This window comes from Pseudonaja textilis, chromosome 3 (genome assembly GCF_049901715.1).
Source record: "Pseudonaja textilis isolate UNSWEBS1 chromosome 3, rPseTex1.2, whole genome shotgun sequence".
NCBI classification, from domain to species: domain Eukaryota; kingdom Metazoa; phylum Chordata; class Lepidosauria; order Squamata; family Elapidae; genus Pseudonaja; species Pseudonaja textilis.
The window spans coordinates 34,834,406-34,847,095 of record NC_141992.1 but is presented as its reverse complement, the minus strand read 5'-3'; the positions used below and the strand labels follow the sequence as shown (position 1 = coordinate 34,847,095).

Below are 12,690 nucleotides of genomic sequence, written 5' to 3'. Positions count from 1 at the left end.
TGCATTCCTCCAGAAAACAAACAAAACCCCAAAACTGAAATCATATCTAAACAGTTGACCATAAATTTAGCAAGCTGTCCCACAGAATGTCGCAACAGGAAACCTGCAATATGCAATTAATATCATTTGGTATTACTCTACCCTGAGCATATATTTTAAATTCACTGAGCAAAACTGGAAAGCTAGCAACAGCTTTCCAGTATGAATACTGATAGACATTTTGGCAACATGCTTCCTTCACACATCTCAGCTGTTCAGCACCATATGAATTCTAGCATAAGATACAAGAATGAGCAGCTGACACCATTAAAGAAAATTGGTTCTATTCCTTGGCAAAATAGAGTTAACAAGCCTCTTATCTAAATTTTAGTTGGAGGGTAGCAGCTATAGAGTTACATATGTGTAGAAGGGTGGTCTTTAGCATCAGGACCAGAGTCAACTTTCTATATGTAAAGAATTATCATATTCCAGGAAGTGAGTGGGTTTTATTTTATTTTTATTTATTTATTTTGATTTGTCAATCATTTACAAGATAATAGGTATAAGTATATACATAGCTATGAATACATGAAATGGGTACATATAAGAAAAATAAAAGAACCAATAGGACAGGGACGGTAGGCACGTTGGTGCGCTTATGTACGCCCCCTACAAACCTCTTAGGAAAGGAGTGAGGTCAATAGTAGACAGTCCAAGGTTAAAGTTTTTTGGATCTGGGGAAGAAACCACAGTCAGGTAGAGTATTCCAGACATTGACCAATCTGTTGCTGAAGTCGTATTTCCTGCAATCAAGTTTGGTGCAGTTAACCTTGAGTTTGTATCTATTGTGTACTTTTGTGTTGTTATGGTTGAAGCTGAAGTATTCATTGACAGGTAAGTCATTGCAATGGATGATTTTATATACTATACTTAGATCAGACCAAAAATGGTGTAATTCAAGGTTTTCTAGGTCTAGAATTTCAAGTCTGGTGGCATAAGGTATTCTACAATGAGTAGAGGAGCGGAGAACTCTTCTTGTGAAATATTTCTGGACTTTCTCAACTGTGCTAATATCAGATACATAATGTGGGTTCCAGATTGATGAGCTGTATTCAAGTATTGGTCTAGCAAATGTTTTGTATGCTCTAGTTAGTAATGTGATATTATCGGAGAAAAAGCTACGTAGGATTAGGTTAACACCTCTTTTTTAAAAAAAAAATATTTTAACAACAAAACAACATAGACATACCACATAAAACATAAAAATACTTAACAACTCTTAATGCCTTTTTGGCTATGTAGTTATAGTGGGCTCTAGCACTTAGACCATTAGAGGTGAGTATTTCAAGGTCCTTTACAGAGCTTGGATCATCAACAAGATCTTGACTATTCAGCTTGTATTTTATTTTCTGATTTTTTTTGCCAATATGTAAGACAGAGCATTTATTTGTTGAGATTTGAAGTTGCCATTTGTTTGACCATTCTGATACACAGTCAAGATCTTTTTGAAGGGTAGCAGTATTGTCTGTGGTATTGAACAGCTTTACATCATCAGCGAAAAGAACGCAGTTGCTCTTAATATGATCACAGAGGTCATTTATGTAGAGTATGAAGAGAGTTGGTCCTAGAACACTGCCTTGGGGGACACCACTATTGACAGGTACAGAATTTGATAGGACACTCCCAATTTTGACCATTTGTTGTCTGTTTGACAGGAATGCTTCTATCCAGTTATGCAGTTGTCCAGAGATACCATAAGATTTTAGTTTTAGGAGTAGTTTGTCGTGTACCACTGAATCAAAGGCTTTACAGAAGTCTATGTAGATTGCATCTATTGTTTTGCCCTGATCGAGTTGTACAGTCCATATGTTTTTGCAGTGTAAGAGTTGCAGATTACAGGATAGTTTTTTTCTGAAACCAAATTGTTTATTAGAGAGTAGGATATTTGTCTCTAAGTGGAGGATAATGGATTGGTTTCCATGACTTTACAGGTGACGCAGCATAAGGAGATTGGTCTGTAATTTTCAACTAAGCTGGGGTCTCACTTTTTGAAGATGGGGATGACCGTGGCTTGTGACCATAGGTTAGGCAAGGAGCTGGTCCTGAAAGATTTTTCAAAGATTATGCTTAGAGGTTCTGCTATGGCAGTGGATAGCTTTTTTTAAGAAGCAGACACATATTCCATCTGGTCCAATAGATAGGGATGGTTTTAGATTGCATAGTGCTTTTTCAACATTGTCTTCTGTAAAATCGATGTGTATTAGATCATTTTAGTTTTCTGTGGTTCAGCTAGGAAATACTGGGCATCATCCATTGCTATTTACAAATACTTAGCCAAAGAATGTGTTAAAGATATTGGCTTTAATAGTGTCATTGTTGCAGTCTTTACCATTAGGTCCTTTCAGGGGTGGGATGGATCTTGAGTCTTTTAGTTTGTTGTTTACAAAATTGTAGGAGTTGGTAGAATTGGTGCATAGAAGGTTTTCTTCTTGTTTAATGTGATAATTGGTGCATTCAGTTTTTATCTGGTAGCATACATTTTTGTATCGGCTTTTGAAGTCGGCAACATGACCAGATTTGTTTTTCCGCCAAAATGATTTCTTTTTGGATTGAAGCTTCCTTATTGTTATGGGTAATTTGTTTTTTCTGGTTTGGGGAGTTGTTAATGGTACTTATAGTTTGATGACTCTTTTAACTTCAAGGAAAAATATGTTGTAATGGTCTTCTACAGTATTGCATCCAGTGAATAGAAATTGCCAATCAAGGGATGAGAGATCGTTGTCTATAAGATCATAGTTGCTTTTTTTGAAGTTATAATTGGGGACTACATCATTGTGAGGATTTTTGTGTGGGCGTATGTTGAGACAAAAGTTAATCATATTGTGGTCATTGTTGGAAAAGGGTTCTTTAGTTTGTATTCCGTAAATCAAATTCAAACTATTGCAGAAGATGAGATCGAGGCAGTTGTTAAGTCTAGTATTGTACTAGTTGTTCTAGTGCCAGTTTTGTAACAGCATTGTAGAAGGTTGCATGTATGGGTTCAGTTGTACATTCGTTTAGGGTCCAGTTAATATGAGATGGATTGAAGTCACCAAGAAAGATAAAAGCGTGTGGGCAGGATGTTGCCCATGTTAGTAGTGAATTTAGCTAGTTTACATGTTCAATGTCATAATCAGGTGCTCTGTGACATAGTAAGAATCCAAATATGATATTTAAGGATAGTTCACAGATGATGGTCTCAGGAAGAGAAAGCTCCTAGGTAACTTGGATGTTTTATAGATGTAAGGACTTTTTATAGAAGATAGCAACACCACCTCCTCTACGAATTTCACAATCTGATCAGTGAACATGATAGTCTCTTACTGTGGTAATGGAATCATGGACAGATGCATTGAGCCATGTTTCACAGACAAATATGATGTTGAATTTAGCCATATTTAGTAAGAGGAGAAATTCAGGTATTTTATTCACAAGGCTTCTTGCATTGAGTAGCTTGCATTTAAGGCCAGCTGTAGTTGGAATTGAGGTAGTTAGGGGCATGCATGTCTAGTCTTGGGTGATGGTGGACTGGTTGAAGTAGGGTTGTGGTTGAAGGTTAAAACTGAGTTGCGGGTTGTGTGACTTACTTTTGATACAGTCAGCACGGTAGTCAATGTACAGATCCTTCTATCCATTGTCTAGACATTTTTTGAGTTCTGTGCAGAGTACACGGTAGCGGGCACGTTGCTGTATGGTTAGGGTGCCAGATGTGATACTTGGACCATTGATTATAAAAAAATCTAGGGAAATATATTTTTTTATTTTTAATTAAACCAGGTTTTGTTTTAACTGAATAGGCTCTTAGGAAGTTTCTGAAAAAGATATGTCTTGATCACTTGCCCAGATAGTGACAGGCAAGTCTATTCTGAAAAACTGTGATAGTCCTTTTATAAGTTTCACAGTGTAGAGAAGAAAGCCTTTGAAAGATAAGAATCAGGAAGCTTCATTTCTTCCTCTCTCTTGTTAAACTGCCATCCATGAATATCTCCATCTTTCTATTTATTCAACTAGTTTCTTTAAGAAACTTGAAAATGTTATAAAGTGTTTCTTTCAGGAGAAGGAAACAGAATAGTTCTCACAAAGCAGTTAAAATTTATTTCAGGGAAGAAATGAGCTTATTCTAGGATAATAATTCAGTCCAATCAATCTGAAAACTTGTGGTAAAATATTTCCCAAATATTCTACAGTGACCCGCAATTCATCAAGAGTATACCCAAATGAAGACATAAATTTCCACTAATTGCTACAATATTTATGAAGAAGTAAATACGACTTCCCTCACTTTTTTTTGAGTCGTCGATCTTTTTCTGCTTGTGCTCCTAGCTTGCCAAGACCAAGCGAGTCCTGTATGTTCATTTCTGAATCTGTTAGCAAAACTATGAAACACAATAGATGAAGAATTAGACTAGATGCTCCTCATAATATATAATAGTACTACCTTTTAAAAAAAACTTCAAAAATAAATACCAATTTATGCCTACTCAGGAAATTCAATTTGATATCAAGAAATTTTAACTGAGTAATTCAATCTGTCAAGAGTAGCAAACTTTGCTTAGTTTAATTTAAGCTTGAAGATGTGCTATTTGACAGTAGCCATGAGAATCCAACAGTATAGACAAAAAGATTCTTTTTAGAGTACCACAACGATACACTAAATCTTAAGTATATGCAATCATAAAATTATCTCTCTTCCTCACCTAGTCTCACTTTCATCATGTATATTGGTAACTACTGTTTTATTGTGGTGTGATAGACAGGATTATGAAAAAATTAAGAAAGAAAGGATTTAAGCCTTCCCTTCTGCTGGTCTCATTAAATTATTACTTTCAACATCCAGGTCTATGACTCCTTGCCATCACTGTATTTACTAAAGCCTAATTAGACTACTATCAGCTATGGATTCATTCCCATTCTTTGAAAGTGGGTTGAATGACAGAGCACCCAATGATGTACACACACACTAATTTACGGGATCCCCAAGACCTTATTTCCTGTTATTGAAAGCTTCTGTGGATAATTCTGTATACCCCATGCTACATTGTCATTCTCATTGACTGCTAAATTATAGCATGCTTTTGCAAATGTTTGTACTCCTAGTCCTTCCTTGCTTCAAAACTTTTCATTCCACCACCAGTGCTCTAATCCAATAGTTTTTGTTCACAGCTTGCTGTGCAATAATATATGCTAATTTAGGGAATCAAAAAGATAGATTTTACTTATGAATAAGATTAGAAATAAGATTAGTGCTCACTTTCCAATACTGTATATTAAAAAGGATAAACATTTCTTGCTATTTCTCATATTTAGTCTAGAAATAAGGAGTGGAATCAATCATCCAGAAGGGTATTGGGTATCTATTCAGTACATGCCAAAGCTGTTAGATGTGGATTCGCTGCTGCAAGAGGATAGGTAGCTGCTTTAGTATGCTTTAATTTGGATTCATACACTGATCAGGGGATTGGACTCATTGGTATAAATGGCCTCTTCCATCCTAATAAAAAACTTGAATGAATCAAGGGCATCCTTTGGCCAATTCCTCTGCTTCAGCTATTGTACTTTCAAGCTATGTCACTCCTTATCCATCCAGGAGTTCTATGGGATCAAGTCATTAGCTTTGTTCATTGCTTCTGATAATTCATAGTTCAAATTCTAGATCCAATTACTGAAATCATATTGATAGACCAATGGCTAACACTTTATTGATATAAGTGGGATATCAATTATCAACATACATTTTGCATCAACATAGATTTTGCAGACCTGTATTATTTCTTTTTAATGCCTTTGATGAATCCTACAGCTATTATATTTTATTGTATTAAAATGTTCAACAATTGAATCAAATGAAAATATAATCCTGGAATTTGTAAAACTGAAGGAAACTGAAATTTAACTGCCATTCTCATTCTATTCTTATTGTTTTCATCATATTATTTTCTGCTCTTCCAAGGACACAGAAAGACAAATGGTCAGCTTCCACGAAATTTGTGCAATTCCTTTATTTAGAAAAGGTGAAAAGAATCAATTACCTTGTCCAGTAGTGCCTTCTCTACTCAGCTGGATTAAGCGCCCTTTTTCTTTCTTTCCAAACAAGCGTCCAATTGAAGATTTGATGCCTTTCCTCTTGGAGCCCTTATGCAGTGAATCCTGGCTGCTATTACTGCTGCTGGGGTTACTTGCTTGATCCTCTAGAGAACTAAAAGGGTGGAAAAGAAAAGTTCATGATGTCATTAAAAATAGTGAAGTTAAGGTCCTCCTCTTTGGATCAGCCTCATCTTCCCCCCCAAATTTTCAAAATATCCCTAGTTCTTCTCACAGACCATATTCAGCTACTCTCTGTCTGTGGGAAAGAATAGCAGAGTAAAACATCTACAGAAAACACAACTGAGACGTGTATCTGAAATTCGCTCTGTGGAATATTAACAGCTGCATAAATCTTTCATATATGAAGAATTATTTAGTTAGAATAATTAGAATCCAGAAAAGAACCCCAAGATTTTCTGTTATAGACTATCATGCACTGAATGTTATATACTGTAATAAGGGTACCATTAACAGATTTTCTATCCATCATCATTCTGTCATTATTAAAGTATATAAAAAAAGGAAACTTCAGTGATTGTAACAACTGGAGGGGCATAACATTGCTATCAGTCCTTAGAAATGGAAAAGTTTTATGCCTTGTGTTGCTCAGGAGATTGGAGCATCAAGTGAAGAGCATCTATGTGAAGAACAAACAGCATTCAGGAAAAGATGCTTCTGTAACAACCAGCTCCTGACCTTAAGAAATATCATTGAACAGAGTTTAGAATTCCAGAAATCAATGGTAATTAATTTTATTGACTTCAAAAGGGCGTTTGACTCAATTCATTGAAAATCACTATGGAATATTGTAAAGTCCTATAGTATTCCTCACCATTTTATCAACAGCTTTAAGAACCTGTATTATAACTCCAGCAATTGTGTACAAATGGAATCTGGCAACACAATCTTCTTTAACATCAATATAGGAGTAAGACAGGGATGTATACTGTCACCATTCTTGTTTCTCCTCTCCATGTACTTTATTATGAATAAAATGATGGATAACCCCAGCTTTGGCATCCTATGGTAAACAGCCCATCTAATAGATTTGGATTTTGCAGATGACATTACAGTGCTTGGTGAAACAAAGGGGTGCTTGCAAAAAATGACCTCTAATTTAGATAATGAGTCCAACCAGATTAGCTAATATATAAATTAGGAGCAGAACAAGTTCATGCAAATCAGAAGTGCTCAGGATAATATGCCTATAATAGTCCTTGGCCAGCTAGTTTCCTTCCCAGACATATGTACCTCTTGCCTTCATCTTGACTAAAAGCAGGATGTCCAAGTTTCTCCAGTCTGAGGCTCCTGGGTGAAGAAGGAGGAGAAGTCTCACATTTGATGGTCGTTTTATCTTCTCGACTCTCATCTCGACCAGCTGGTGACTGAACAGATAAGGTAAACTAAGACTTAAGACAGGAGATTCCTGTCTAAAAACTTTCCTCCAATCTTTACCATGCTTATCAGAAACTTGCTAATTAATTAAAGGAGAAGAGAGGCATCAAGTATATCATGGGGATAACTGCTCACTGTAAGTCAAACAAAAAGATTGAATGGTCAAGTTATAATTATGAGTGTTATTTGGAATAATATGAGGCAAAAGAGCCAATAGCAACAGGAAGGAGGAGGCAGACTGTGATGCATTAACAATATGGAGACAGTAATATGTAGCAACAGGACAGGAGCCTCTGACTTACCATCATTTAAACAGCAATTCATCTATTTCGATTTGTATGAATCATATACAAAGTAGTACTCTATGGGCATAAGGATTATTCTTGAAATAACAATCACTAATACTTTTTGTCAGATGGGATTTTTATAATTTGCTACCTAAACCAAGAACGTGGGACCCTCTCATCAGGACTGGAAAAAGTACTCTGCAGAATCTGTCTATTCAAAATCATCAGAAGTACAATTTAAGGAGCACTGCTTATGTAAGTGAAAATTATAGAAAAGTGACAAAAATACAGGAGATATATCAATACACCACACTGTTTTTCCAAGAATTTGGTCTTGAACAAAGCCACTGTTACTGCCTCATAAAAATATGTTCACAATTCTCACTCAGAAATTTCTGAACTATCACTGGTAAATCAGCAAAGAAACAGAGTTTGACACTGCAAGTAAAATTATTTAAGCACCCGGGAACAAAGAGCAAAGAGTTTTCCATAAAAGAAATAAATTATAAGCCCCTGGCAGAGAAAAACCACTTCTAAAATAGGAATTGGCCAGAAACCAATTTATTTTGAGAATGGAATCATCAGGTTTTTCTAGTTGAAATATATTCTCTATTTACAGCCCAAGACTTGCAATATTCTCTAATTTGTTGTAGTTTATGGAATGTGACATAGTTATGGGAAATTAGAAGTGTGTGCTTTTTATTGTCCAGCTGTTCTTTGCCCTATAGAATCTTATCCTTTAATTATTTTAATATCTAATTATGCTCACTTGAAAGCTTTCTGTCTAATTTACTTTTTAACACACTTCCTACTATATTATATACTTAAGTGCATCTTGAATGTCTGCATTTGGGACTTTTGGATTTCAAAATTTAGAATAGAATAACAGAGTGGGAAGGGACCTTAGAGGTCTTCTAGTCCACCCCCTGCTTAGACAGGAAACCCTATACCATTTCAGACAAATGGTTATCCAATCTCTTCTTAAAAACTTCCAGTGTTGGAGCATTCGCAACTTCTGGAGGCAAGTTGTTATACTGGTTAATTGTTCTAATTATCAGGAAATTTCTCCTTAGTTCTAAATTGCTTCTCTCCTTGATTAGTTTCCACCCATTAGTTTACTTACTAACTTGTTTAATGTATACCCTGCCTTTCTATGCCAGTAAATACTCAAGATGTCTTTACTAGAAGCATACATGAACAAACCAAATACATACATCTATTCACACTGATAGGAGATGCACTCTTGGAAAAAGTGTGATATTATAAACATTCTAACAATTTACAAATAAGGACAGATACATGGATTCTATATAAGTTCATATAACTACTAATTATATGAATCCATTATATATAAATAAACAAACTACTGCTTACAACCTCCCAGCAGCAGTCTGTTATGATCTGAATGGCTTGGAGTGAACACATGAGCTCTCAGCAACAAAACTTAATTTGGAAAAGATCTGCAATACTTATAGCTCTATATTTATGGTAGACTATTTATATCTATATGTAGGACAAAGAAAACCACTTATAGGACTAGAGCTATACAGTATGGTAAAATTTTATCTGCATCTGAGAATGACACATTTTCAAATAATAGCTAGAGTAAACATTGCTTTATTCTTTAAAATATTTTCAGCCATAACTTTATTATTAGGAAGACTACGATTGCAATGTTGTAACTCAGACTGTGTTGGTTTAAGATGACAAAATACAGATACAGAAAAGGAGCAAGAATATAAATCTACAAAGAAAAGCAAAGAAAGGGACAGACTCACAAGTAATTTCCTCCGGTGTTTCCTCAAATCACTTGGCTGTCAAAAGATTGACATAAAAACAGTAAAAGTTAGCTCAAAATTACCCTCGGGAGCAGATGGCACACTGTTCAATACAACTGGGACTAGAGAGGGATAAAAAAACTATGAGCAACAGCCATGGTGGAGGACTTTGTCAAGAGAAAAAAAATTGGCATTGTAATAACAGACTAAATATCTTTAGATATTAAATAGAAACAAATTAGAAATGCCAAAGGCCTTCATGGTTGGGCAATGCAGCTGACCATTATAGGACATAATGGCAACATTGTAGAGAGCATAGCATCCCACCAAAAATCCCAATTCCCAGCAGAACACACTTTTTATTATTTATTCAACTCTTACCAGAGTCATACTGCATATCCGATCAAGGTCCTGAGCTGTGCTGCGAGAGGTGAGTTTTGGAGTAGAACGTCCACTGACAGGAGGAGATGAACTTGCCAGAGACAAGGCAGTTAAAGATGTGGGGATGGATGCTCTCTTGCGTAACTGTGTCAGATTTAGGGCTTCCATGCTACCACTGGTGACACGGCTCTCTAACTGTTCAGCCCGTAGTTCAGTTGATTCTTTCTCCTCTTGGATCATTCTAGACCAGATCATAATTTAATCTCAGCTGGGATCTTACTATTTTTCATAAGGAGGGACAGATAGAAGCATTCAAGATCTGTATGGTAAACACAACTCTAGTTCACAGAGCAATTCGGTATAGCATGCTTGTATACTGGAACCGTCTAAGTAGTTAGGCTTACTTGGGTTTATTCAAACAAATACAAGAGCTCATTTTTAAAAATAATATTTTGAAATATTTATCCATACAACCTAAAACTGTTCTGATGCACTCCTTATTTATAGTACACATTTTCAATCTTCTCAGAATCCAAAATGCTAGGAAATTCAACTTTTTTTTAATAGCTCAAAATTGTGATGTGGTCAAATGACTCCATACATTGAACCTCCTTGTATTTTAATCTATGGCTAAATGTTATTTTCTGAAAAATCATCAGTATAAATTTATTACTACATTAGTGTAATGTAATTTCCATTACAAAATTAAAACTGTCATATGATTTGTTTTCTGTATGTCATTGAAGATATTAGGCAAACCTTGATGAATCAGATTTGTCATTAGTTTAAAAAAAAACACTCTTGCAGGCAGCAGAGCCAAAAAATGTTTGTGATGAACTTTCAACCATGAGGTTGAGGTGTTGACAGAAATAAAATTGCTCATTAACTTCTATCTGACTTGGTAGTTGATTCATCTGGGATCAGATATAACCTATTTGGTATCATTTTTGTTCACATTTATTGTTTTTATGTTTGTATCTCTACACTCCACAAGGACTCATGACTATTAACAATTAAAACTAACATTCATTCATGAAACAATCAGTAATTGTGGACTACCCTCCATCATGCTCTAACTGTCCCCTTGGAACAACCCACGGGTCCAAGGCAACTGAACTAAGAACTCATCCAGACAATCATTTTTATTTATTTCATTTGGTATCATCAAACTCTATCACCTCATAATATAAGAAAGAAAATAAAATACAATTCAAAAACACCATCACTAAAAAACAACAACAAATAAATAGACAAAGAAAACATAAGATGGTAAATCCAGCAAACAACAGAACTCAGGTGGCTGGGGTGAGTTCTGTTGTCTGGATTTATCCTTTTGTCCAAGGCCAGATTTTCAAGGCCCTCCGAAATGCGATTAGAATGGGATCTACCCAGAATACGTTTACTATCTCTCCCTACTACCTACTCATATTTAATATTCTTTCTTCCAGTTTCTGGGGTAGTACAAAAGTATGCCAGCCTAATTAGCTTTTTTTCATGAGCCAATCTCTTTTCCTTTATAATTATGCTGGTAAACAATGCTCCCTTTACAGGCTGAATATGGAACACTTCCTCCCCCACCAAAGTTTCTGCTCTGTTGAATAGGGAATAGAGACCTGTTGAATAGGGAAAGCAACCATCAATCAGTCTCCTCAACACTGTGATGCAATGGAATTGGATCATAGGAACCTACCAAGAAAAGACCAGGCCCTCTTCTTTAAGTTTAATGGTCATATTTAAAACAAAGTAAACATTCTGTACCATCCTTCAAGTCACCTAAATAATAGATGGCCAGCAGAAAGATGTTCCACAACAATAGGTTGTTACCTGGGCTAGGTCTAAACACCTGTCTAGCACTGTTCTGGGAGTATGATATGTGTAAGTGTATGTATATGTGCATGCGTATGTCAAAGAACTCCAAGAAACCAGCTGACAAGTCAATGGCATGGTGAAAAAAGCAGACTGGAATACAGAAATAATCTCAACTGAAACCTGTTCTGTTGCACTCATAACAACATAACTTTTTCTTACAATTAGCTGTGAAGATCACTGTACAACACTTCTCCCAATGCACTCAAATACACATACACTTACATATATTTTCACCCAAGTACTCGATACGTTTTTGAGCAGGTCTAGCACTATTTTACAAGAATGGTGAATACAGGAATTCATGTAAGAGCTGGTTTGCATTTCAGAAAGCACCAGCCAGGCATGATGCAGGCAGCTGCCTGTGGAAACCAGTTGTCATGTCAACCAAGTTACACAAACCAACTGGCCATAGAAGGTTATTCTCAGCAGGCGTACAGAATAGCATATATACCAACAGCTGAAAGCATCCAGTAAGAGCTGGGCAGGTCTTAGTTCCTGGCTAAGCATCACCACAGCTATTGCCAATATGCCTGTATAATGAGGCCTGCTGCCAAACATACACACACCACTTAGGGTGGGACTTCCAGGTTCTTTGACTTCCCCTCAACCTTCTCTGACAATCTACTGTACTGTTTCACAGCCCCGATGATACCATTTCACTTTACTGACACTAACCATTTTTCCCCAAAGAAATCTCTCTGGTGCTGAATTACTTGGGAATAGATGAAATGGATTTCTCCTCTCAGCCTCCCTCCCTCCCTTTCTTTTAGTATCTTAAGCAAAAAGAAGACATATGCTTTTGAGAATGAGTGTTGCAGGACTTATGGCTGAGCCCCAGCAGGAATACACAATATACATAGACAGATATGAACATAGAC

At 36.1% G+C, this 12,690-nt stretch overlaps 1 protein-coding gene across 8 annotated transcripts in view; it reads right to left on the bottom strand.

Annotated features, from left to right (window-relative positions):
- The window catches only part of PPFIA4 (PPFI scaffold protein A4), a 110,101-nt gene that overhangs the window by 15,981 nt on the left and 81,430 nt on the right, over positions 1 to 12,690 (bottom strand). For all 8 annotated transcript variants that reach the window (XM_087929243.1, XM_087929246.1, XM_087929247.1 and 5 more), the window contains 5 exons: positions 9,944 to 10,184; positions 9,563 to 9,598; positions 7,354 to 7,487; positions 6,048 to 6,214; positions 4,301 to 4,394 (listed from right to left, as the gene is read on the bottom strand). In XM_087929243.1, coding sequence (XP_087785369.1) covers positions 4,301 to 4,394; positions 6,048 to 6,214; positions 7,354 to 7,487; positions 9,563 to 9,598; positions 9,944 to 10,184 — 672 coding nt within the window. The remainder of the gene's footprint in view (positions 1 to 4,300; positions 4,395 to 6,047; positions 6,215 to 7,353; positions 7,488 to 9,562; positions 9,599 to 9,943; positions 10,185 to 12,690) is intronic.